The sequence below is a fragment of the Podospora pseudopauciseta genome (assembly GCF_035222475.1).
Source record: "Podospora pseudopauciseta strain CBS 411.78 chromosome 7 map unlocalized CBS411.78m_7, whole genome shotgun sequence".
NCBI classification, from domain to species: Eukaryota; Fungi; Ascomycota; class Sordariomycetes; order Sordariales; family Podosporaceae; genus Podospora; species Podospora pseudopauciseta.
Genome location: NW_026946667.1, coordinates 807929 through 833800, shown reverse-complemented (window position 1 = coordinate 833800; position 25872 = coordinate 807929). Strand labels below are relative to the sequence as shown.

Sequence of the window (25872 nt, the reverse complement as noted above, 5' to 3'; positions counted from 1 at the left end):
CAAGGAAAGGAAGGATACCCCGTCTCTCGTTCTCTCTCGTTCTACATTTTTCATTTGTGTTTTTTTCTTTCCCCGGAACTTCATTGTGGATTTGAGCTTCCTGCTGGGCTTCGGGATGTTGTGGGAGGGAAAGATTTGGGGTGGATAGGTCAGGACGAGACATAGCATTTTTACCAGTACTGGCGAGTGCTGGGATACCTCGGAAACAGGGCGCAAACAGGAACTGGCCAAGATGCAACATGATGAAGGTTGAGGGGCGGGGAGGGATTTGGGGCATGGAACGGATGGGAAATGGGCGCAGCATTGGGGCCTGCATTGCTCATGGCACACAACAAACACTGCGTTGCATTCACCTAAGCGTTGGGATTTTGCGCATGCGTTTGTTTGTAGATGCTACCATAGCTACCGGCTTGTCGACTGTCTTTGATATGTAGGATCCAGTTCAGGACAGAGACAGGGACAGCTTTGACCAGGAAGGCGAGAATTTACAGGAACTTTCCAGAGGAAGAAACAAATCGTTTTTCTTAGCCCATCACTTCATGACGTTCCAGATATTGGGCCCTGCTAATTCTTCGTTCTTGTTGAGATAACAAACCAAGGGGAAAAAGAGGACACCGGGTAAGAACGAGTAGTTTGGGGCAACGGCGAACACCCTGCTCGTGACTCAAATGTCGAACTGGATTGCCTGCTTACTTGAGGAGATTCTCGTCATGAAAGCATTGCATTGTCTCCCTCGTGCCCTTTTTCTTTTCCCATTGAAACTGGCTCTTACGAAACGGATGTTCAAACTTGGCTGAGAACCACTACTGCAGCGTAACATCAGACTACTAGTACCTCACAGGCTTGATAAAAGAAAACGCAAATCCCAAAATTAAGCGATCAGATATGATTTAGAAAATACTGTTAAATATATCATTTCGCTACTTAAAGACGATTCCAGCTCTCTCCCAAGATCAGACGGCAGACATCAAGAACCCCTGTTTTGCTCGCAAACCTTTCTCTCTAAAAGACAGTGTGGGGCTGGAAGAATATTTATCCAACAAAACCAGATAGATATCTGGTGTATCACCCAGTGTCAACAGTGACAGCTCCGCTTACGAAGGGGGTGGGCATAGACGTGGACTGGGTGGGGTTCGGTGAATGTCTAAATGTTTACTATTTCTGGCATGATGCAAAAGCCTCCCTCGAGTATTTGACCGTCAACCCCGGAAGACCTGGGGGATTTATCAACATACGAGGGATATCAATAGCTAGGAGCTCTTCATAAACAAGAACCAAACGAAGTCGCCGCTGCCCCTAAAAGAAAGAAAGCGGGTTCGTGTAACACCATCCATTTAGATATTTACTACTTCTTTTGCCGACCTAAAGGGAGTAAAACCAACAATTAGCACCACTGTATACATTTAATCTACAAACCTACACTTTAAGTCGTCCCTTCTTAAGATTTTTTCACCAAAGCTCGGAAGAGATCAACTCCCATTTACTGGCGACTCTCTCGGCTAACCATTGAAGTCTGTCTGCCCATTCACCCAGCGACCTACCTACCTACCTACCTATCCTCACTGCAAAGCTCATTGATCCCCGGTACTGCTGAAGGCCGCTCAGCTCTCCAACAGCTGCTCCAGCTAAAGAACGAAAACGTCATAGCGTGATCGTGTTGTTGGGTCGGGAGGAGGGCACGAAGCGTCCACCAAAGTTCAGCGCAAGGCCCATTCTCTTGTCGGTTCGGAGGAGGATAGCCAAGCACGTACCCGGCCCTGCCCGGAGGTGTTTTCCCACAACAGCCACGGAGAGACAGCTTACTCACCTGGCGGCGCTGGACAACCTACCTAGGCCGGCTAGTCCTTCCAACAAGACCAGCCCACCCGCTCGCTGCTGAAGGCAGCAAGCGCGGCAGCAGCAGCCGTGGCAAGGAGAGGGGAGACGATGCTAGATGGACTGCGCGAGAAATGCGAGCCTCTGCTGCATCAAGCGGCACACAATCCGCCATGTTTGACCCTTGTTTCCTCGACTTCAAATGTAGACCTTCGTTTGCTGACCACAATCCCGCTCGGCTACGGTGCATGGGAACGAACTAGCTCGCCTGCGATGCCTGGGAAAAACCTAACATGGGACTGGAAACATGGGACTGGAAACATGGGACTGGAAAAGACATCAGCGCTTACTCACGAGGAATGTAGACAAAAATGGAAAATATTGCAGCGCTTGCGTACAAAAAAATAAAAAATAAAATAAAAAAAAAAATAGCCAGCAGCGCTCGCTGGCGAAAAAAAAAAGAAAAAGAGAGCAGCGTTCACAATGGATATCTCAATTATAAGCTCGGATGAACTCTGAAAAAGTTTGGATCAACATAACCCAAATCTAGAACTGCATAAAAGACAAAAAGGTCCCTTCCAAACAGACACCGACCGGGTTATTTGAGAACCAAACACACACATATGACACATATGTTACAGTAATTATTCCTTCTCAACTATCTAGCCAGCAAACAATATATAACCAGCCCTACAGCCTATAAAAACACCCATCATCCCCCAACCCAAAGAATCCCCTCCCACAATGCCATGGTATATAAAAACAAAAAAAAACAAAACAAAAACAAACAAACCCCCTATCTTAACCCCCTAAACCCCATCCCATGCTTTTCCCTTTCCTCATATCCCCCTATACCCCCGCCCCCTTCCTCATAATCACTCCAAAACCATCCACTTCCTCACCACCCCCGCCGCCCCCTCCAAATCCCCCAACAAATACCCCATACTCCTCAAATTATACGCCGCCTCCACCCTCAAATCCTCCTCCGCCAACCCCCCCTTCCACCTCTCCTCATCACTCCTATCCACCTTTTGCACCGGCGGCTCCTCCAACACCTTCTTGTAAAACTCCACCGCCACATTCCCCAGCCCAATCAGCGAATACGCCCTTGCCATATTGAAATGCGCCTCCTGCCTCTGTCCCGCACTCCCATTCCTCTCCGCCTCCGCCAGCCTGTCTTCATAGTACCTAAACAAAAAACCGAAGCCTTGGTTGAGGAGATACTGCCTGTTGGTAGCCTGCCTCTTCAAGGCGTAGTGGATGTACGCCAGGCCCGTGGACAGGTTGATGAGGCAGTTTGTGGGATCGATCGAGGCAGCGCGGGCAAAGTAGGACAGGGCGTAGGTGTACGAGGTGGTCGTGAAGAGAATGTGCCCGTAAATAGTGAGCAGGGAGACGTCCAACCCAATCGAATCGTCCTTTTCCCCAGACGGCGATTGCTGCTGTCTCATGACAATGTTGTCCATTGTCTTGATCTGCCTCAAAATGAACTTTTGGGCCGGGCCCGACGTGTACCACGACACGGGCGTCTGGCAGACTCGGCACATAGCCGAGAACATGCGGTAAGAATCCGTGCCTGGGCGGTAATCCCTCATGAAATAGCGGGCAATAGCAACGCAGGTCTCTTCGTCGCCAGCGTAGACGGCACAGGATGCCCAGGCAACGTGGATAAGAAAGGTGTTGTCGATGGATGTCCAGACAACAGAGTCCCGGGCGGCGTGGCAGACGGCATAAGCCTCTCTATGCTGACCGGCGCGGACGAGGGCGAAGGCGTAGTTGAGGAAAATATTCAACCACTCCGTGAACGGAATGCCGCGATGTTCTTGGGGAATCTTGAAATGAGGCTTGTTGACGGAAGCCGCAGTAGCCGGGTCGGCACCATCCGCCGGAGCGAGGTTCTGACGCAAACGTTCCTCCATGGCGGCGAGCTTCAAGTTCCTGGCAGGAACAGCCTGCTGGCCACCCTCGGAAGGGTTGACGTATCCCAGGAACTTGATGTATTTGTCCCAAGGATAAAACTGCTTGTAAGCCCGGAAGTCGTCAACCAACGCCTTCGCAGCCGCCATCCACTTGCTCTTGGCCTCCTCATCCCCTAGCAAAGCGTTGCCCTCCATCTCTTGCATTATCTGGTAGTTCTTGGTCGCTTCCTTTGTCTGCTCAATCTCCTGTTGTCTCCTCTTCTCAGCATTGAGCAACCGGCGCGGCACATACTTCGACTTTGGCGCATTTGGATCCCTTGGTTTTCTGGGTTTGCGTGGCCCAGTGTTCTTCCGGGGACCATACGGACCACGTCTCTTTCTTGGTCCCAGCTTCTGCAGGTTCAGGGCCTCATGAACCAGCAAGAAAGCTTCCTCCCTGCCCTCCTGCTCCTGTTCTCCTTCGTACATATTGGCAAGCTGCACGCGAGCCTCGATGTGGTCCTCATCGTCCTCAATCGCAGCAATGAAACATTCTTCAGCGGTCTGCTTCTCCCCCAAAGAGATGTGATATCGACCTTGACAGACCAAGAAGTCCGCATCGATGCTGCCCGTGCCCTCTGTCTCAGCAATGTGCTTGAACAGGTCCAGATACTGCTTCGCCTCCGCAGCCTTGTTCTGATCCAGCAGCGCAACCGCGATATCCTTCAAGCAGTCCGGGAAGTCCATGAATTCCTCTTGCCTTGTCGGATCAAGCAGCTCCAAATGTCGCCTGGCCTCAGTATCCTGGAACCCCAGTTTGCACCGGTAAACAAACATCTTCGCCCTCAAATCCATGGGCATCCCCAAGCCATAACTCTCTCTCGGAAACTTGCCCGGCACAAAGCCCTGCACTCCGAATCTCCTCTCCTCCCCAATATCCCACTCCCGATCATCATCCCCCATCGGCCCATCATCAAACTGCTCCCAATACGTTTCTTCTCTTCTCCCCGACAACCACCTGGCAATCTCCTTCAGCTCTTTCAACCCCTCCCTCCACAACTCCAACGTCCCAAAGAACTCGAGATAAATTCTCAAATCACTCCACTCAAACCTCCCCTCCTCCGCCTCAAACGTCCCCCTCTCCATCAAATAATTAATCACCTTCCTATACGCTGCCCTCGCAATCCCCGCCCCCTTCTTTAAATCCTTCACATCTAGCGCCACATCCGCAATATTCCTCACCGTCCGAATATTATACGGCCTGTACCCAAGCGCCTTCTGATACTCCCCTAAAGCCCTGCTCTGCTGATTCCCCATCATCATAATCACATCCGCCCTAGCAATCCTCGCCTGGATATGCGTCCTGTCCACCTCCAACGCCTGACTATAACAAGCATACGCTCTCTTCAACGTCTCAATCTTTTCCGCAGTCTGATTCCCCTCCTCATCATCGTCCATCTCGTCCACCCCCTCAAGACAATACTCCGCCGTCGCGATCCACTGCGGCACATCCCTCGGCGTCAAATGCGCAGCCGTAATCCGGCACATCACCGCCTGGGACCGGTTCTCCAGCGCCTCGTGCACCGACGACAGCAACACCCAAGCATGAATAACCTCGGAATTGATCCGGATAATCTCCGAAATCATCGTCATGGTCGCCTCGTAATCCCCCCTCTGAAACGCCTGCTGAGCCAAGTTCAATCGAAACAGGATATCCGGCGAGGGCTTGACCGCCTGTCTCGGACCCTTGACAGTCTTTGACTTACGCTTGCGTCCCTTGGCGATAATCACACCCCCCTTTGTCTTCTTCTCTCCAGCCGCCGCCGCCGACTTGGCAGGGGGTTGATAAGGAACACCCGCAGCATCAGCCCTCTGGCGAGCGACGAATTCCTCCTGCTGCTTGTCGAACCTCGCGACTTCGGCAGCGAGCTCCATGGCGTCAGAGTCGACAGACATGTCGCTGACGTCTGACTCCTCGCCACCATCTTCGAGGTGGTCGTCACCAGGAGCGGGGCAGTCTCCCATTTCAGCATCCTGATCTTGCTGCTGAGCTGGGGGGAGAGGTCGGTGGCCCTCGGGGAAGAGAGATGGGTCGAGCATGTCCATGGGGATGCCCCCCAGCCCGGAGGAGAAGGTGTTCATCTTGGATAGTTGTGTTGTGTGTAGTCGTGCCTCCTTATCGTGAGTAAAGCGTGGTGGAGGTGAATGAAGATTAGTGAGATCAACGACTTGCAACAAAACTCGAAACCGCTGTCAAAGTCGATGAAAACTTTCTCTCTCTCTGCTCAATCGCGGGGTAACCAGATTAAACGCGTCCCTCGTCCCCCTCCATCCCACCAAATCTTCAATATCCCCCTCCTTCTCACCCACTTGAAGCAGGAACGACGACCCCCTTCTCTCAGCGACTTGCAAGGCTGAAATTTTCCTCTTTTGGTCGTGTGGCGAGATATCCAGTAAGGAAGCCCGGCAATGTTGAGAAATCTCAGAAACAGATATTGAGTTTGAAGAGTCTATTATCTTGACTGTCGTAAACTTTGGCTGAGAAAGTCGCAAACTTTGAGGATCAAGTTCACACTCTCATGAATAAGAGCAACTCGAAATTCGAGGCTGCAGCTAACCGCACAGTGCGGCGCCATCCAAAAGTTGTGAGCATATAAGGGTTGGACCGTGCATTGCGATGTATTCACGTGATGTAGCACGTGATTGAAGGAACAAGATTTTGGGCATGATCTTGAACAATGGGAGGTTGAATGGGTGGCCCATTGTGGTGGTTGAAAATGGGGATGGCCTTAGCTTCTTCCTCGAGTTTGGTTGCGACTTTGTCATAGAAAAATACGGGCCCAGGGCTGATAATGCTGCTGAAGATGGTATGGTCGTTAGTAGAATAGAATAGTCTAAATATACACCCGAGATATCCCAATCAGCAGACATGCCCCGTTAACTAGTCACAACACAGCAAACAAGACATTCTCAAGTCTCGACTCAGAAAAACTGATCAATTCACCGCACCAACGCCTATAGATATATCCAGGTAGCCTCGCAACACGCTACCCGCCCAAACTACCCCCCAGACCATGTATCTCATCCCGCTCATACAGAAACATATCAACATGTCCAATCGTGCCTCGAGAAAATGAAAAAAAGAAAGGAACAGATTCGGCCAAGGAACAGCACAGGCATGTAACGCTTGAGATAGTGCCGCCATATATCCATGTGCTTTTCCCAATCCTCGTGTGAAAAAACCCAAGGCACGAAAAGAATCACTAGTTATTAGCCGTCCCCTCTGCACCATGATGTATTCTGTGATGCTTTCGCTCTGCGTGGTGTCTTCGCTGTCTTTCGTCTGCTTCATCTGTTCATTCATGGTCGCCTCGCATCTAGCTCGACAACTTGCCCTCGTTTTTGGCCTCTGCATAACCAGTTAGCATTGATCTTGTAGTCAGTATAAAAAACACTTACCCTTGACCTGCTCAAAGACCTTGAGCATCTTGCGTCTAGCACCCAGTGCATTGACACCGCGCTCCTCCAGTTGCTTGTCATCCAATTCAATAAGGTCTGTCCATTTCATGTCCTTGAGGTTATCCGTGTACTTGTGCAGACGAAGGCTCCGTAGCCAGCTCGGGATGTCCTGCAAAAGAGTGGGGTCGGTGGGATCCTCAGGGGGCTTCGAGGTGCCTCTCCGACCACGCGGAGAGCGGCCGCGGACCATATCAGAGTGATCAGAGTGGTAACCGCCGCCCTCGAATCCAACCTGAATGTGGGGTGGGAAGTTTGGAGCCAGTCCATTGTTCATAAGCCCAGCCGACCCATCATAGGCGCTCAAGAATCCATTGTTCTGCGGCGAGGCAAATGCCATGGCCGGAACATACGAGTTCTGCAGGGGAACACCAGGCGAGTTGGGACGAGACCGGTGGTTGACAAAGCCCATGCCCTGTTGCGGCTGCTGAAGGTTCAACATACCATCCCGGCCCAAAGCCATGCCACCGCCATGTTGGCTGACCATGATGGCACCGGGGATGTTGGGAAGACCAGGAGAAAGCGGGTTCTGGCCCGGATCCGGCTCATTGGATCGGGCACGACGATACTTGCGCACATCATCCAGCGCGAACCGGTTGTTCACGGTAGAAAGCGCAGCCAGCTTCATGGCCGTGGCGTTGGCCACCATATCGGCGTTGTTACCGCCCTGATTGAAGGTGGGCACCATCGGAGTGTTGACCATGGACGCCCAGTTGCCGCTGGCGGTATAAGGTGAAAGCAGGGGCAAATCACCAACACCCTTGTCACCGGTCGTCAAGGTCGTAGACTGAATGTTGGTGTTTCCAGTGATATTGGGGCGAGGTGAACGAAGAGCACCGCTCGAGGGAGGGGGCTGAACGAACTGGCCCATCGGCGGCTGCCCAGCAGAAGACGATTTGGGCCGGTTCACATCGTTGGGACCCCAAGGAGAAGCAGGATTCTGTCCGTTGGGGTCCTCGGCGGGGGCCGAGATGGTGGGGGCCGCAAGCGAATTGCGGTTGTCCACTAGGCTGTTGCGGGTGGAGGGGGGCTGGCCCGTCTGCTGAGTGAACTTGGCCTTCTCAGTCGCAATGGCGGCGGCGGCATCGGGAAACATGGCATTGATCGTGCTGGGGTCGAGACCAGACTGACGCTTCGCGGCGGGGCTCGCGCGGGACATCGAGTTGCGAGCCGAGTCTACATTGAGCTTGCTCATAGCATCGCTCAAGCGGTTGGACATGGGATCTGGAATCAGAGTATTTATCAGGCACAGTTCAGGCCACACATTCCCCTATTCCGCAATTAAACTCACCTTTGTCAAAGTTGGCGGGGGAAAGAACGCCCGACATGGGGTGGTTCTTTCCCATCTGCTGCAAGACCTGGATAAAGAAGCGAATTTGAACCTGGGTGGTTTGCTGAAGGAGGGCGTAGAGAGCCGCAGTACGCTCAGCCTCGCTCAGGACCTGGAACCACTGTTCAATGGCGCTGAGCTCATCCTTGAAGTCCTGGTCCAAGGTGGCAGCAGCCATCTCCTCGAGAGTGTTCTCATATTGGTCGATATCGGCAATCCATTGCTGGGTGAGCTTATCCTGGGGATCCAACTCAGCAGCACCTTGGCCCTGTCCGCCCTGAACCTGACCATAAAAGTCCGACGAGGGGCGGATGCGGGCGGCGGCGGCCTGGTTGCTCAGAGTAGAGATATCGGCAGAGGCACGAAGAGGGTGGGGGTTCGCGCCAACGGCCCTCGAAGAAGGGGGGCGCAGCGATGAGACGTTGGACGCCTCGGGCGTGCTGTTGCGGTTGCTCATAATGTTAGACATATTGAGCATGCTCGCGGAAGCTACCGGTATGCAAGTGTCGGCGGCTTAAATATGTTGGAGAAGACTATGGTCCCAAGTCAAGAGAGTGGAAGAATCAGAGTAACTTCTCCAAAGACTGCTCGGTGCCAGTTGTCAGGATGAAACAGAGCTCGCGGCTGCTGATGTATTAGCAGGGTCCTTGTAGATCATTGGCCCGTGGGGGGGGGCACGGGCAGCCACGAATTGTTTCGTGATTTTCTCGAAGGAGTTTGCTTTATGTTGTAGGTTTTTTTTGACCACGTCAGACGTACCAAGGGCAGATAAAGATGCGTTCGGCGTGATTAGGTTGTGTGGTTATTAGACTCGGCGTTCGAGCGACTTTCGAAGTCGGGAGCGAAAGAGGGCGATTTTGGAAAAGGCGCGAAAAGACTTTCGAAAGCTCTCCTGCAGTAACCCGCTGGCCTCAAAGGAGGATCGAAATATCGCGAAAGAAGCGGTGTTAGACTGCGCGAGCTGTAGAGACCATGTCAGTAATCGATAATGATACTAGATGCCGTTTGTTTGGTTGTTGAAAGGAAACCAGTGTCACCGAGCCTCTTCAGACCCTCGATAAATACTCGAACACAGCCCTCGAAGAAAGAGCGGAGAGGCCAAGGCAAGAAGCAACCAACGGCCGTATTACATGGCAAGCGGTGTGCAGCTTCAAAGGCAGGAGCGCGGGATGAACACCAGACTCCAGCTGTCAGGAGAAAATAGACCCGACGACAAAGCGGAAGGGGGGTGGTTTGTTGCCATCTCGTCCAGTCCATTCTCCGTTGAGGCTGGTGGCCCCCTGTGCAACAGGAACAATAGCAGCCAGAGCACCCCGAGAACAATGCCATCCAATGTCGCAAAGAGCTGGAGAAGTCTTACGTACCCATTAATAAAATAACAACCCGACCAAAAAAGAGGAACCTGGCCCAGCAGCGAGAAAGGTGGTTCCGCAAGGTGAAGGGACGACGACACGACAGGCAGGAAGAGAACCTGATCAGGACTCAGAAGAGGTGGTGGAAAGGGAAGGGAGAGCCAAGAGCTGGCTATAAACTGTGAGAAAGTCAGCCGTTAGCGCGCTGAGCCTCGCTAACTAATAAAAGCTGGCCGTTGATTCTTGAAACGTCCCTGACCTCCACCCAGCCCCGGCGTTACCGACTGCTTCTCCAGTTCTTCCAAATCCACTAACCCACCAACAATGGAGCGCCCTGTCACTGGTAAAACATGTCTTTTTCTTGGGGGATTCTTGGGTTGTTTGGGGACACCCCATTCGTACTGTTGACAATCTGCTGGGGGTGGATATCTAGGAGTCTTCCGCATCATCTCCACCATCCACTACATTACCTAGAAATCAACTGACATTGCGCTGTGCATCCATCCACCAGAGCAACCCAAGCCCCTCAGCGCATGGACTCCTCGTTGAGCTTCAGCCTTGGGACACAAAAAGGGGTTGCAGTGGAACCCGCTACCTAAACCCCGCCCCCTAACAGCACCGTGCCGTTCGCCTCTCTGCACCTCACCCACGGCTGTCGGCTTCCGCAACCGCCAGGGGTGACACATTCCACATGGGACGACAGGCCACTCTTGTTCCAATGTTCTACTGATCAGATGTGTTGAGAGGTCACAAGACATGTCAAGGTCATCCTGAGCCAGTCTTAGAAAACATGCTGTTTATTTATTGTTGCTAGTGTATCTGGTGTTAGGATCCTGGTGGCAAAAGGATCAGTCTGACATCGTCATACTCGGCCACTCCAAGTCAGAATGTCAAACAAACGGACTATGCAGTAAAGCGGCTCAGTTTGCGATCAGCATCTTGTATCTGCCACTGAGAGCACTCTGGAGAAGAGCATATAAGCGTTGAAATAGCTAGTGGCACATTGTTCCGCAGACCAAGAAAGTAGTTGCCCCTCACCACAGGAGTAGTGCAAAGCTTCCAAATCGTGGAAGTGAGATCGTCATCTGGACATAAGCAGAGGGATCATGTCGGGAAGAAATGTTGACTGGCTTTCATGCACCTTGAGTCTATGTGGCAGACAGAGGTGTTTGGTAATAGCCAGGCATGGGATTTGATCTTGGCACGAAGAAGTATCCTTCAGCTAAAAGAGTACGGGTAGTAGACTCAGAGCTGTACACACTAATGCCATTTTGATATCTCGAGGTTGTGAAGCCCAAGATATCGGGAAAGGGAAGGGGGATGAATGGGTGATGGTGGCCGGTTCGGTCGTTTCGTCATTGGGATGTCGTGCCCGAGAACACATGCTCGTTCATGATGATCTCCCGTCACCACTAATAGCCAAGAGGAGAGCAGCATTGATGGAGGGATGCGCCCCGGCAGGTCCGCCTCTTCCAGAGGCCAATGCATTCCGTTGGTAGATAAAATGACGCCCTAGATAACACCTCGAAAAGCCGGCCCAATAGCGGTGCGAATCAAGTAACCGCAGAATTCCTTCGTAATGATCATGCCCGAAGATGGTCGTCCCTAACCGTGCGCGCTGAAATAGGGAAATTAAGCAGTCTCCCGCTTGCCCTCCTTGAACTCCTTCTGTAAAAATCGTTAGCGGTCGTGTTTCTCGATGAGGGGGTCATCGGTGTGTGCTCGGAGTGCGTACAAGAGCCTTGGCGGTGCCGTGGAGAGCATGTCTGTGGTTTCTCCGGAACTTGGGGTCGGTACCCTTGAGGGAGGGGTATCTGGAAGTCTTGGGCTTCTTGATACTGCAGTATTATCTCGAGTTAGCCCTCCGTTCGTTCTGCTCTGCTCGGTCGGCGTTCGATTCGTCGTACCCGTTCCGGTGCGCCTTGCGCGACTGGTTGTGCTGAGACGAGTTCTTGGACTCTGGAATCGATTCAGTCAGTATTTCTGTCTCTGAGGACCGGCAGCATTTCGAGAAGTTACGTACTGGCCATTGTGAAGGATGTCGACTCAGATGGTGGACGGTTGCTAAGGTCTGGGAAGTCGGGGTGCAAGGTAGGTGCGTAGCTCTGCACACAAAAAGTGGGAGAAATTTGGATTGCCCTAATCTGGTGGGTGTGGCTCATGCGGGGCTGGAGTGTGTGGCTGCCCCGTACGCAGCTTTCTTGGCGGGCCTGGACAGCTCCCGCCAACCGCCAAAGGCATAAGCTCATCTCATTGCAACTGCCCAGTTCAACTGATACTTCACTTTCATGTATGAGGCTTGAGCTTAACATAACACATTGCAATCATTATTCTCAGATATGACCTATCTATATGGCGTTCTTATATACAAAATGTCCCTCTCCTTCGTCCTCTACTCAAGCGCCCCCGCTCATAACATCTCAGGCCTCGCCATGTTGGCGATATGGGTATTCTTCTGTAATTTGTGCCGCGATCGGCTTGAACTTTGTTTATTTCACAGTCACAGGTGAAACAAGCTTGGCTGCCGCAGCCAGGTCAGAAGACCTTCTGAGCTGCTTGGAACGCACAAGCTGAATGTAACGGAGGAAAAGAATGAAAAGAAGCTCGACACTGAGAATAAGGTCAGTCTCAAAGCATGCAGCATGTCTGGTAATGGAGGGCGAACGCACCGTTCCTTGGTCATCATCAAGATGCCCTGAACCAGCAGGCCCTTGAGAATCTGGGGTCCGATGCCCTTGAAGAGACCCAGAGCTCCTTCGTTCTGGATGATGAACTGCATCACCTCGACGAAGCTCTTGAATGGCTTGCCCTGACGAATCGCTGGCGGCTTAGACTGCAAGCCGACCTTGGCAACGATAAGGGGCTGAGTAACAATAGTGGCGAGAGCCTTGGACATGGCACCGAGGGCTGGGGTAGTGAGATTAGAAATATCCAACATCAAAAGGGGTCATATTCTCGAACTTACCGAATGCCTCCATCGGAGAAAGGTTCTTCTTGCCGGCAAACAGAGTCTCCTTTAACCTTTCATAGGCACCATATGTGATGGACGGGTTGACGACCAGCACCAAACTCGCCTTTAAACCTCTCCACAACCCACAAACGCCATCCTCGCCCTCAATAACCTCCTTCGCAGTGTCGAAGAAACCCTTTCTGTCCTCCTTGTTTTGCGTCTGTTGCCGAGTGGTGATGACTGCGACTGGGATGGTGAAGAGTTGAGCAAGCGCGCCTGCAACAGCACCGATGGAGAGTTCGGTGATGGTCGAGGTGGGCCCCGTGTGCTTGCTGTGCTTGAGGTACAGAGTGCGAACAGTCGAATGCCAGTAGAAGTAGGCAAAGTTGGTAGAAGCGACACCAAGCAGCGATCCGGCCATACCGGCATAGAGCCCCTGAATTCCTTCAGCGGAAGCAATCCTGGAGATAGCGTCCCATGATGACTTGTAGTGCGGCTCATCGGAGGCGCCCTCGCCCTTCTCGGAGTTGGCCTTTACTTGCACCTGGAGTTTGGTCTTGACGCTACAACATGGATGGTAGATTAGCAAATGGATTTCCCAGAACCTCTTGGCCGATCAGGCTGCATATCAAACATACAGATCGAGAGGATACACCAGCGTGTTGGCAAACACAGCACCGGCAGCGCCTGCTGTCGCAAGACCCCAGGGCCCAATTGGGGCGGGCTTTGACTGAGCACCCATTGTGTGATTTCTCGTTTACTCCTTGCGCCTCAAAAGAGGGCTCTCCTTACAACCTGAATGCAACTCCTCCGGTGGTTGCGCTGTCGTTCGCGATAGGTGGATACGTCACAAAAAGGTGTATATCGATATCGGCCGGTGGATGATTTCCAGGTGGTTGGCTATCTGCGAATCGCGATGACGGCAGATGGGCTCGGCAAGTAATTCGAATGTTGGGGACGTCCGCCTGCAAGATTGAATAAATAGCAAAACCAGATATACAACACGCACGCAATGCAATGGCAATGGTGAAGATGACGACGACGACAAAAAAGTGACGACAGGGACACCTCTAATAGGTTATAGGGGGCCTGGCCATGGTATTTACGCTGTAGGCCGCCGAGGTGCATCCGGCAAGTGCGGTCCACCGGCCGCGGGGGACCCAGTGTCTTTTTAGCCCGTGATGTCGATTACCGAACCGGATAACCTCGGTTGGCGATTGTGTGCTCGGGGCAACGCCAATTGAATGCGGCAAACGATACGAGTGCCTGGAAGACGCTCCTCAGCCCCGCATTCCTTCTGTTCTTTATCCCATCGACTTGTCGCTGGCAGGCTGATGAATGCCATTGTTGATTGGGACTTGGCTTCTCAAAACACATGCATTCCACCACCCCCCGGGCCCCGACTCATGGATCACGTTGTAGATGAATCGCTTTGATAAGATCGTGTGGCGCCCCGCACCGGCCTCGGAACCAGCCGACTGGGAGACCCTAGTTCGTCCAGTACAGCTTGGCGACGGATCAAAAAGAACGAGATGCTTGTTTCGCGATTCGAGATGGGGGACTGCTGATGAGATGTTTCACGGAAGACGGGTTGGGCAGTCGCGGTTTATATGAGGGTAATGGCTTGAGAGAGTGCTGTATTTGGAGTCTCAATGCTCAGCCTCAGACGTCCACGATGGATAACCCAGCCACCCCCGCGTGGCTAGTAACTGGTCGTAGAGGTACTTACCCCAGAACAGACATTCGGTATCATACCCCACTGGTGCTCGATTATCGGCAGTGAGGAGCAGCGCGTCGAATTGCTCGCAGATCTCGCAGACGGCATCTGTCAGTGGTGATTGGGCGGCCATAGAACATACGATTGAGCCTTGGCGATCGCTACTCAACTAGGACTCGACATTCACTCATATACGCACCCTTTGTCGTCAAACTCCTTGCCCGACTGACTGGTTACACGACTTCACTCTGACAACCAAATAGCAATGTCAGCGAACTGGAACTCCAGAAGCAGTCCACTAAATAGACAGAATGAGGCGAAAGGGCTGGTGAGACGGACCCTCTTCCTACACACTGCCTGTCATCATGCTCACCAAGAAACGTGGCTGATTCCCTAAATAGCAATATGAAGCGCTTCTAATGGATGGGAAGCGGAAGGATGCTTTGAAGCATGCCATCTCTGCTGCCGACTTCTACATGAAGGCCATCCAGAATGGGGCTCCAGGGGTAGACGCTGCTAAACTTCGTAACAAGATCTCATATCTGCTTGAGCTTGGCGAGACCATCAAGGCAAATGAGAAGCAAGCGGGCCTCAGCTCGAGACCTCCTGAGCTCATATCCACCCGCGTCCTTTCCACGTCTGAAAGGACTATTCTATTAAGGTCTTCGAAGCTCCATGGCCTCATCTTTCCGCCTTGGACGGCAGACACCGAATCCAAGGTGTTCTCAGGGACATCCCTCAACCAGAGTCCCGACCCCTATATGTGGGTGCACCATGCGCCGTGCTGCTCTTGACACCTGACCATGGAAGGTGTTGCTAACTCGTCCTTGTCCAATCGAAAGTGATTCCACGCCTTTTTCTCTCTCTCCCGAGCAGCGGGCCATCTTCTCTGGTTGGAAACGGCCTTTGGAACTGGTGCCCGGGGTCGACGACGGCAATCTGGAATGGATGATGACTGCTGAGAACCCAATCGACCTGGCCCAGGATTTGGCGACGGATTGTTCCGTCGTAGCCAGCTTGTGTGCTGCCTCTCCCCACTTTACCTCGGAGAAGGGTTCTGTAAGAGGATCCGACCGTTCTTGTAATTATCATTCATGCGTGCTGATGCTTGTTGGTAGTTGCTTTCCTCGCTCATGTATCCGTTCGACTATGAGCATAAGCGTCCCAAGGTTGTTAAGAATGGCCCATATCTCTTTCGTCTCAACTTTAATGGATGCTGGCGTTCTGTTGCTGTTGATGACCGCCTCCCGGCTACGTCAACGGACCGGACGTTGTACGTGGTGGATCGGCGCAATCCTAAACTATTATGGCCTGCCTTGGTTGAGAAGGCATACCTGAAAATACGTGGGGGCTACGACTTTCCCGGAAGCAACTCCGGCACAGACTTGCATGTCTTGACTGGTTGGATACCAGAACAGATCTTCCTGAAGAGGTGAGATGACATCTCAGCTAATTAGTGCGTGGTCATGCTAACTGTTCAAAGTGATGACATCGAGCTCGACCAAACCTGGGACAGAATTAAGAAAGGATACGATGATGGAAACGCCATCTTGACGTTGGGGACGGGGAATATCCCACCAGAAGAAGAAGAGGCCCTGGGTTTGGTCAGGGAACATGACTATGCAGTTCTTGACGTACGAAGCGATGGTAACAGTCGTTCATTGCTGATCAAGAACCCTTGGGTCGACAGCCTGGTGTGGACAGGCGTAGGGTCTTCAGCAACCCTCAAGACGCACACCGTGGGATCAAGACCTGAGCACGCAACAAACCAGTTCTGGATGGCCTTTGAGGATGCTCTGCAGCACTTTGACTCTCTCTACGTCAACTGGAACCCAAACCTCTTCCAGTTCCGCCAAGACCACCACTTCAAATGGGACATGCCGGACGCAACAGAAGAGCTGGTCTTCACCAAGAACCCGCAATACAGCGTGGTATCCTCTTCCAACAGCCCCATATGGGTCCTCCTGAGCCGTCACTGGCAAGATGGCGAGCTTGAAATCCTGCGAGAACGAAAAGCCGAGCGAGACCGCCACAACGCTTCCCTGGCTCATGTCTCCAAGCAGCTCGGGTTCATGTCCCTCTCGATCTTTGCCGCCTCCCCGCCCGGTACCCGGCTCCCACTGCCAGAAAACCACCGGTGCCTCCACCAGGGACCCTACGTTGACAGCCCCAACACATTGCTGCGTTATGATCCCACTCCCAACAACCCCCAAACCCTCGTCGTGGCCCAGGGTGAGCTTCCGCTGCCAACATACAACTTCACCCTATCCTTCTTCTCCAACTCGCCCTTGACTATCCGTCAAGCCCCTGAACCGCTCAGCCACAGCGAAACCATCACCGGCGCCTGGAACCGGCGGAATTCAGGCGGCTCGGCGGCTCACCCGTCCTATTTCATCAACCCGCAGTATTCTATCACGCTTCCCCAAACCACCCCTCTATCCCTTTTACTCTCGACAGATGTGAAAGACTTGCCAATTCACATCGCGCTGATCTACTCGTCAAAAAATATAACCAGCATCTCTGGCAGAGATATCCTGGTGTCATCACCGGAATACCAGCGAGGCGCGACGTTTTGCCAGACTCACGGGTCGCAGCCTCTGGCGGCGGGGACCTACACGGTCATCTTGTCTACTTTTGAACCGGGCCAGCTAGGGAAATTTGTGCTGAGGGTGGCGACGGAGGTGGAAGGGGTGGTGGTGGGGCAGGTGATGTCGTCGCAGGCGGGGAAGCTGAGGTCGGTGTTCCCGGAAATGGCGGTTTTTAAGAATGGGGAGGAGAGGTTGAGGGGACGGGTGGGGATTGGGAGGTTGACCAGGTTGAGTGTTGTTGCGAGGGCGGCGGTTGCGGGGGGGGAGGCGGGGAATGGAGCGGGAGGACTGAGGATGAAGCTGGAGTTGGGGACCGGGGTGGGGAGGAGGGTGGTTGGACAGAGTAAAGGGGGGGTTACTCAGGAGTGGGGGTTTTGGGGTTGGATGAGGGGAGGTGGATGTTGATCCTGAGGTGGTGAGGAGGATGGGGGGGTTGTGGGTTGTGTTGGAGCAGATTGGGGGGGTGTCGAGGGGGGGAGGGAAAGGGGGGGTTGAGGTTGAGGTTTGGAGTGATGGGGGGGTGGTGTTGGAGGGAGGGTGGGAGTGTGTTGATGAGGATTGAGTCCTCTGTTTGCAACATGGGAAAGGTTGTTGTTATGTTTTGTTATGTTGGGTGTTGTACTGGCTGTCATAACAAGCAACTTCGTCTATTTAGCTCTGTTATATTTGGCTTTTTATCTACCAACCTGACTTTCATCTCGACAAGCCCATGCCCTTGACTGAGAAGCTCACGACAACATTCCCGAATGAAGGAGCACCCAGTGGTTTATACATTAGGTCCACAACCTACCTTCCAACAGCAGCTCGAACATCTTGATCAGGGCACCGCCCTTGTGGTCAGGACAAATGGTCAAGGTGGAAGAGCTGCTGTTAATCCCCCCGCCGGGGGCTTGCAACCGATAGCCCCCCACTTCGATCCGAAGTAAAACCACCGAGGTTTTCGTAACCGACCACCTCTATGGAGCTGGCCGGTGAGTTTTTACCTCTACGGCCTTTCTTTTTTTTTTTTTTTTTTTTTTTTTTTTTTATGTATTTATGTTTTGCTTGTGACTTTCTTACTGCAGCTATTGTATTGTAATACCTATGTGTAAAGTCTAGATACACATCCTGGTGTCTTTCTGGCAGGACCCTTGTTGGACCTTTTAGGCGGTGTGCAAGCACTCTTTGTCATCAACACACTTTTAGGCTAGCTTTGTTGTATGCTTTGAGTTGTTCTACGGTGGTTTTCATTTGATCTAGGGGTTCCTATGGACTTCCTATTGCATTGTTTATCCATCTGTTTGACATATAAGGAGTGTTTATTCTGGGTATTGTGGTAATTCACTACCTGCTCAAAGTATCGAGGGCCCGAGTCGACACACATTCTCAAGCTACGGCTTCAACACCAGCTTTCTAGGACCGAGACAGGAGAGCACAGCCGGGCTAGCCTCGGTCTTGGAGTCGAAAATGGGTCCCGGTGATCTTCAGCATGTAGCAGTGAGTTTGTCAGCTTGTGGCCCAAGATGTCTGACTGGGTTGGCTGCGACTTTGAGCTCCGGCTGAAGAAAGAGGTATTGAAGACGCGTGGCAAATGTTGCTTTCCGCTGGCCATGCTTATATTGCGAGGACGGGATCATGTGCCGTTGAGGAGGAGATCCTGTGCCGCAATATTGGATCTAGAGACGTCGTCCCCTCGCCTGGTGTCGACTGTTTCTTCTCGAGGGCGGCTTTTCTGGGGCAGTTGAGGCTGGATACCCACCTTACCCAGCTGTAGAAGAGGTTTGGATTGGTAAAAACCCTCGGATATCTTTCCCGTAATATTGAACTTCAAAACACAGTTGTGCTTACCTACATGAGGCGGCTGTCTTCCGCAAACGGGGCAAAGTCCGAGGTGGGTGAGGATCTTCATCCATCGGATGATGTTGGATACCTACCTATCTTTGATGGAGGTCTGTAGTCTGGTAATCTCTCGGTAGTTGTCCCGTAATATTGAATCCAGAAACACTGCCCCTAAGTTCCTATGTCGGCCATTCCTGGTAGCTGGGGTGAGGAAAACATGGTCTAGAAACCCCGTCGGGGATTTGATAGTGTGGGGGTAGGCCTGAGGGGTTCGGTAGTTGAGTGAGAAAAGAGCATGGCTTGTGGCAAGGTTTATTTCAAGCGAGTGAAGTGCCGGCACTAGTGATGATTTGTAGGTTGTCTAGATTCTAGTTGTTAGAATATCTGGTGGGCACGTAGGATATGGTTAGCTGGAGGGCTTTTCAGGGTGGGATATTGGTCTCGTTGCAGCACCAGTGACAGGACAGACCACAACTGCCAGTTGAAAGCAAACTAAGGTCGGTAGATACTACATGGAGTACTCTGCATCTCGTTCGTGGCCATTCTGGGATGGTTGAACAAAAGAGCTGAAGAGAAGTGAGCATCGGTCTCACCTAACCCGACCCGCAACCCTATCCCGACCTGACTAACATACTACACTTGTGCACCTACATCTAGAATCCTATCCTATCTCACCCATCAAACCCATCTCCAAAATCCGAGGAAAACGACGGCAGCAATAAAGTGCGAGATTGGGCCGTCACATCCCACTCCATCTCGTCTTGGAGCCATGAGTGGTCAATAACCCGCAGCGACTACCGGGCATCTGCATCAAAGTTGGGCTACCCACCTCACCTTAGCTTACGTGTATGCTGCTGCTCGTACCTTGCTTTAGTATCTCCATGTGGTAGTGTGTGGTGTTAGGTGTCGTGCATCCCCAGGCTGGCGGGCAGGTTTTCTTTGGACACGGCAACTTGCAGGAACACTAGTAGAATCGTGCAGATTACATTGGGAATCTCTCAACCTCCTTCCTATTTCTTGTTTTCGCTCCTTGGAAAAAATGATCTTCTCTCAGGGTTGGCAGCCTTGCCTGTGGTGATTGGTAGTTAGTTGTTGTTCAGTGCAAGTGTAGCCAAAAGGCCAGAAAGAAAATGACGACCATAATGCGGTGCCTTGTGTCTGTATCTGGGAGGTATGTGATGAGAGGTTTGTATGGCAAACCCAACACACACAAAAACACTTTACATCTCTACAGTGAGGACAAGGCAGGTGGCCCCCGGTGGCTGCCCGTCAGGCCTCAGACCACAGGCCACAGAGTAGGCCGTGCCACGTCATCTAAGAAATCATGTCTGGTGTGTTGTCTGCCATCAGGCCATTCACTTCGACTGGTCACCGCAGACTGCTGTGTCTTTTTTCTTTTTCTTCTGTCGCATATTGTGCGCAGCAAAGGTGTTCACTATGTATGTCCCTTGACGCCACGGAAGGGAGTGGTTTGCCTTCTTTGATGGTGAAATAAAGGGAGGTGGCGCCTTGCTTGGGTTTGTATCAAGGATAGACAAGACGGTCAGTGATTCCGGAGGACCGTTTGTCTGTTGGTGATCCCTTTTTCTGGGCAGATGCAGTCGGATTTAGGATTTCCCAGCTTTCTGCTTGCTGACATAGAGAGTCGTGATAGACTTTGGGACTTGTGTTTCGCCAAGCAAGAAACTGTTTGTAGGTTTTCTGCCTGCGCCGCCGGAGGGATTTCGTGGGTGGCACAGAGCCATGACGCCCTCGGCGCCCTTACCAACGGCGCCGAAGAAAGGGGGGAGGAGGTTCAGCAGCAGCTCATGCCTAGTATTTTCTCGGTCCCGGGCCCTGTAGGTTTCTCAAAATTCTCCGTCAAGGTCGGTGGCGGTCAAAAGACTCGGGGAGACGCCCAATCCCCAGAGCTGACCGGGTCGCACTGCGGTGATTCAGGCCCGTAATCCAGCCAGGTTGAAGCGGTGCCTCCCGTAGTGATTTTCAGGTCAAGATGAGCGTCCGGATAGCATCCGTGAGGCGGGGGTGCCAAGTCTCAGTCGTCAGCCGTCGGCAGCTCGTCAACGGACCAAGAGTATTGACACTTGAAACGGGGGGGCGTAAATGGCCTTGTTCAGCCAGAGGGAGGAATGTGCAGAGTCCAAAAGACTGTGCGCGCAAACACCCGCCGCCACAGAACATGGTGAATATCGGCGACTTTACAGAGTGTTTCCATCACTCGCCGCCGACAAAACGGAAGATACTAGACTTGGCGGCTATCTAGGCCAGGAAAGTTGAACCGCGCGCGTGGTGTGCTAGGGAGAGACCATAGGGAAAGATTGCACCGTTTTGGCATAGGCTGGATATGTAAATGCAGGGCCTAAAAGCTGGTGCAAGACTGCTGCGATCAGACACCACTGCGAGAATGGTGATAACAAAAAGCTGCGGGGAATGATGATACCGTAGCAGAAGTGATGTCGTCAATCTTTCTGAAGACACGGTGGGCTCCTCATTTCAGAGCTACGCTAGCATCGTCGAAAATCAGATCTCGGAAGAAACTGTCTCGGGAGAGCAGTCAGATCTGACCCGTCTTCTCTGGACTTCTCTGAGATGCTTCTTCTTTTGACGGCGGAAGCGACGACAGGGAGTGGCTTGCTGGGTAGGCTCCGTTCGGGAGTTGGTTGTGTTTCAAACGCACGAGAACACGCTGGGGCCCCCCAAATCCCCTGGCTTGGTGTGTTTGTGAGGCTGTGATTGGACGGTTGTTCCAAGTGAGGGTCAACCCCTTGCTGTTGGCACGGAGCATTGATAAGATGGAAAAGTGCGGGGCAGGGAGAGGAGAGAGGATTCGCAAGTGATGGTGATGATGATATCGGACATTCTGTGCCTTGGACTGCGACTGTCAGCAGCTATTCTGGAAGAACAAGAAACAAGAAAGGGATGGTTTATTTATTTAGTGTAGCTGGTTTCTCAAAGACTGGTAGATATGACGCTATAATGGGCGATTTATTTTCAGGCGCCGTTTGTGTACCCGTCGTAAAAAAAAAAAAAAAAAAAAAAAAAAAAGAAGCCCCAAAACCCAGGTGTGCGGGGACCCAAAGTTCCCAACCGCAACGTCAGGTCGTCGAGAGTTTGGTGTCGGGCCGGTCCAGGGAACCGTTGGTATCCCGCGACACAGACGAGATGAAAACCCAGGGACCGCATTTTTGTGCCCAATTCCCACATGTTGGCTACCCGTCTGTCGGCGTCCGCCTTCCACTCTGTTTCTGACGGTGATACTTGAATACTTGGAGGGTCTGGAAGGAGGAGGGCACCATATTTGGAAGTTTCCCCTTTTTCGAGTTTGCCAGTCGATCGATCCTATTGGACGCCATTCGCGCCGCGTAACAACATAAATTCTTTGTCCTTTTTATCCTCTGCCGTCCCGCCCTGTGCCAACTCAGGCACACACCTAACGACCTGCAGCTTGCAGAACATCCGGCCAATGGGATCCGCAGTGGCGATGAGCAAGATGCAGGTACAGAGTGACCTGAGCGAGCGTTACCCCTGAGCGCACAGTTTTTTTCCTCTCCCTGGTGCTCTCGTCCACCATGGCGGTTCGCCGACCCCCTCTCATCTGAAATCTCTTGACATCTCGAGAGCCAGGAACCACTGGATCAGACGGCGTGTTTGATGAAGGGGCCAGCCCAGATAGGGTAGACAAACGCCAGTGTACGCCAGCTGTTAGACAGTTAGACATCCACAAACCTCTGCCCTGCCCAGATGGTGAGGTGAGGAATCCACTGCCTTCAGCTCCTCCGCCGGACCTTCCGATGTCTGATGTTTGCCCTGGCAACATCCTGGCAGTCAATTGCTCATCGATCGCTCTCTCTCCTTGGAATGGGCGTCCGAATATGTCTCAATCGGGCTAGCCAGAGGAGTGAACGGAGACGGGACTTCTCTCGCTTCTCAGCTTCTGGTCTTCTGGACCCACGGTGCCGGGCTGAGGGGTGGGGTGGGGTGGGCAAGTGTGGACACAGAGCACAACGTCGTCGGCTCGTGTTGCGTATAAACTGGGTCACACCCATGCCGGGAGTTCGTCCCGTCTCCCTCTTTTCTTTCCCTCACCCTCACCCTTCTCCTCCTCAACCTCCTGTGGGTTTTTGTTGTCCTATCATTCTCTTTTTTTCCTGGCACTCGTGCCTCATCTCTCTCCTTCGAATCCAAGTTGTGCTGTTGCACATCACTTTACACTCCCTTTTTTCCAACCATCACCAGCTGCGGAGCCTGCTCAGCGCAATACATACTCACTTACATCACTGTCCTTTCCACCACGCTAGCCGTTGATATCCAGCTTCTACCTGTCAAGCAATACCAACAATAGAAACGGCCAACGTGAATAGTTAGCGACTGTTCCACAATCACAACCCCCCATTCATTCCAGCCAACCGGTATTGAGCAACTCGAAACTTTTATCAAGCAGTCCCAGAGACTTGTCTTATCAACCCTTCGACAACTTCTTCCCACACTTTTCTTGAGCCGTTGAGGAGCGACTTTTGAGATACCCAACAACCAAAGGATAGACTTTAGACATTTCCAAGCGATACCAAACAACAACAACAACTTCTTCACCATGCATTTCACCACCATCTTGGCCACTATGGCCGTCACAGTGGCTGCCGCCAAGGACAGACGTACCTTTGCGACTCTTCAGCACAAGGGTCGGGGACCATTGACGACATGCAGAGCCGATCCCATCGTCTCACCAGGAGGCCCTTCTGCCCACGTCCACGCCGTCATGGGTGCCAGCAACTTTGGCTTCAACGTTACCGGAGAGTCTTTGCGCCAGTCCAAGTGCACCACAGCCAAGCCAAAGGCTGACATGAGCTCATACTGGGTCCCTTCACTCTACTTCAAGGACCCCGAGACCGGACTCTTGGAGCCCGTCGAGTTCTTTTACATGGTCAACTATTACTTCTTCGACGCCACCGACGACGATATCAAGGCTTTCCCTCTCGGTCTCCAGATTGTCAGCGGAAACCCCACTCTGAGGTCAAAGCCCAGCCATGTCTCTGATGGCGCCCTTCAGCTGGATCCCTCCAAGCCCATCCAGGCCGCTCAGATCACTTGCCCTCGCCCTAACTACAACCCCCCTAGCTGGCCTGACAACTCGGACGGCTCCAGGGCTGGTCTTGGTGACCCGGGCAACAAGGGTGCTGGTTATGGCTTCCCCTTCCAGAACTGCGACGCCTATGCCTCTCCCATGCGCGTGGATGTTCACTTCCCCTCTTGCTACAACCCCGCCGCCGGCCTCACCAACTACAAGAACAACATGGCTTTCCCTACCCCTGTCGGCGACATGCTCAACTGTCCCAAGGGCTGGATCCACGTCCCTCACATGTTCTTTGAGACCTACTGGAACACCCCCAAGTTCTTGCCTCGCTACCAGCACTTGCTTGGCAAGGAGAGCCCTTTCGTCTTCTCCAACGGTGATGCCACTGGTTTCTCGGCTCACGGTGATTTCATCTCCGGCTGGGACGAGGAGGAGCTTCAGCACATCATCGACACCTGCGACGCTGGCCATGCCGGTCTTCACAACTGCCCCGGCCTCAAGCATGGTGTCAACCCTGACAGCGAGAGCTGCAACATTGAGTGCCCCATCCAGGAGAAGATTGCCGGCACCCTTGACAAGCTTCCCGGCAACAACCCCATCGCTGGTTGGAAATATGGCGGCGGCAACGTCTCGCCCGCCCCCGCTCCTGCTGTTCCCGAGCCCGAGCCTGTCGTCGAGAAGCCCGAGCTGGAGACTCCCAAGTCCAGCAGCGCCCCTGCTATCAAGGTAGAGCCATCAAGTTCTGCTGCCCCCGCTCCGGTCCCGTCGTCGAGCTCTGCTGCTGCGCCGCCCCCGCCTTCCACCACCCTTGTCACCGTTCCCGCTCCCGCCCCCACCAAGGTTGAGGAACCCCCTGTCGTTGAGAAGCCCGAGCCTACCAGCGAGGCTGTCCTTCCTCCTGCGGCTTCTCCCAAGGTCAGGATTGTCTACGACACCGTCACCGTCTGGCAGACCAGGACCGTCTACGAGGCCCCTGCCGGCCCCACCCAGTCTGCCAAGTCTGGTGCTGAGATCTCGGGCTTCAAGGCCGCCGGCTGCTACAAGGACCAGTCTGACCGTGTCATCTCTGGCAAGATTCTACCTAACATTGGCCAGGTGAGCAACACAGCCTGCGTCGAGTACTGCTCTTCCAAGGGCTTCTCTGTTGCCGGCACCGAGTACGGCGGCGAGTGCTACTGCGGCAACAGCCTCAACACTGTCGAGAAGCTTGACGACTCCAAGTGCAACATGACCTGCAAGGGTGATGCCAGCCAGAAGTGCGGTGGTGACTGGGCCTTGACCGTCTTCACCAAGGGCGGCGCTGCCCCTGCCAAGGCTGAGAAGCGCCATGTGCGCAACCACAACCACCTTGCGCACCACGCCCGCATTCCCTCTCGTCATCTCCACCGGAGGTAGACGATGACTTAGTCACACGAGGTTTTTCTTCTTCTTTGATACCTTTTTACTTCTTTCGGGGCGGGCGTCAAGCCCTTCTCTTCACATTTAGGGATGGATACCAATTTTGGTTTTGGGCGGACAATTTTCAGCGGTAGGAAAAGGGGAGGGCTGGACATATGGGAAGGGGTGTTTGGATGTTCCGATGTTTTTTCCTTTTCCCTATCTATCAAACGATGATTTATGACGAAAGAGATCCCCCCAAAAGAGCGCCATATGTTTTTGTCGTTGATGGCTGCTGCTGTACTTCACTTCTTACATTTCGTGTATGTATCACTTATTCTTCGATTCTTCTGAACAACATTTTTGGAACATTGGGTTTTTTTGGTGATTTTTAAGACGGGGAGGGATGGGACATATATATAGAAGGGAATATGAGATAC

The 25872-nt window shown here is 52.8% G+C and overlaps 6 protein-coding genes across 6 annotated transcripts; 2 read left to right on the top strand and 4 right to left on the bottom strand.

Annotated features, from left to right (window-relative positions):
- Positions 1-2690: 2690 nt before the first annotated feature.
- Positions 2691-5855, bottom strand: TFC4 (transcription factor TFIIIC subunit tfc4; the record flags this gene model as incomplete). The annotated part of the gene is made up of 1 exon (XM_062915580.1): positions 2691-5855. The coding sequence occupies one exon, from the start codon at positions 5853-5855 to the stop codon at positions 2691-2693; it is 3165 nt and encodes a 1054-aa protein (XP_062761550.1).
- Positions 5856-6702: 847 nt separating this feature from the next.
- Positions 6703-10067, bottom strand: VTS1 (Flap-structured DNA-binding and RNA-binding protein). The gene is made up of 3 exons (XM_062915579.1): positions 8521-10067; positions 7173-8453; positions 6703-7122 (listed from the first exon to the last, which is right to left on the bottom strand). The coding sequence occupies exons 1-3, from the start codon at positions 9035-9037 to the stop codon at positions 7091-7093; spliced, it is 1830 nt and encodes a 609-aa protein (XP_062761549.1). The 5' UTR covers positions 9038-10067; the 3' UTR covers positions 6703-7090.
- A 1336-nt stretch (positions 10068-11403) lies between these two features.
- On the bottom strand, positions 11404-12051 carry rpl29 (60S ribosomal protein L29). The gene is made up of 4 exons (XM_062915578.1): positions 11935-12051; positions 11819-11870; positions 11647-11749; positions 11404-11579 (listed from the first exon to the last, which is right to left on the bottom strand). Exons 1-4 carry the CDS (start codon positions 11939-11941, stop codon positions 11544-11546), a joined length of 198 nt encoding a protein of 65 aa, XP_062761548.1. The 5' UTR covers positions 11942-12051; the 3' UTR covers positions 11404-11543.
- A 165-nt stretch (positions 12052-12216) lies between these two features.
- ANT1 (ADP/ATP carrier protein) lies at positions 12217-14487 on the bottom strand. The gene is made up of 4 exons (XM_062915577.1): positions 13500-14487; positions 12877-13424; positions 12581-12818; positions 12217-12521 (listed from the first exon to the last, which is right to left on the bottom strand). The coding sequence occupies exons 1-4, from the start codon at positions 13601-13603 to the stop codon at positions 12401-12403; spliced, it is 1011 nt and encodes a 336-aa protein (XP_062761547.1). The 5' UTR covers positions 13604-14487; the 3' UTR covers positions 12217-12400.
- Positions 14488-14843: 356 nt separating this feature from the next.
- Positions 14844-17571, top strand: RIM13 (cysteine protease; the record flags this gene model as incomplete). Its single annotated transcript, XM_062915576.1, has 5 exons — positions 14844-14906; positions 14980-15341; positions 15421-15637; positions 15697-16010; positions 16062-17571. 5 exons carry the CDS (start codon positions 14844-14846, stop codon positions 17569-17571), a joined length of 2466 nt encoding a protein of 821 aa, XP_062761546.1.
- A 5404-nt stretch (positions 17572-22975) lies between these two features.
- Positions 22976-25450, top strand: QC763_705760 (uncharacterized protein; the record flags this gene model as incomplete). The annotated part of the gene is made up of 1 exon (XM_062915575.1): positions 22976-25450. The coding sequence occupies exon 1, from the start codon at positions 23576-23578 to the stop codon at positions 25448-25450; it is 1875 nt and encodes a 624-aa protein (XP_062761545.1). The 5' UTR covers positions 22976-23575.
- Positions 25451-25872: the final 422 nt, after the last annotated feature.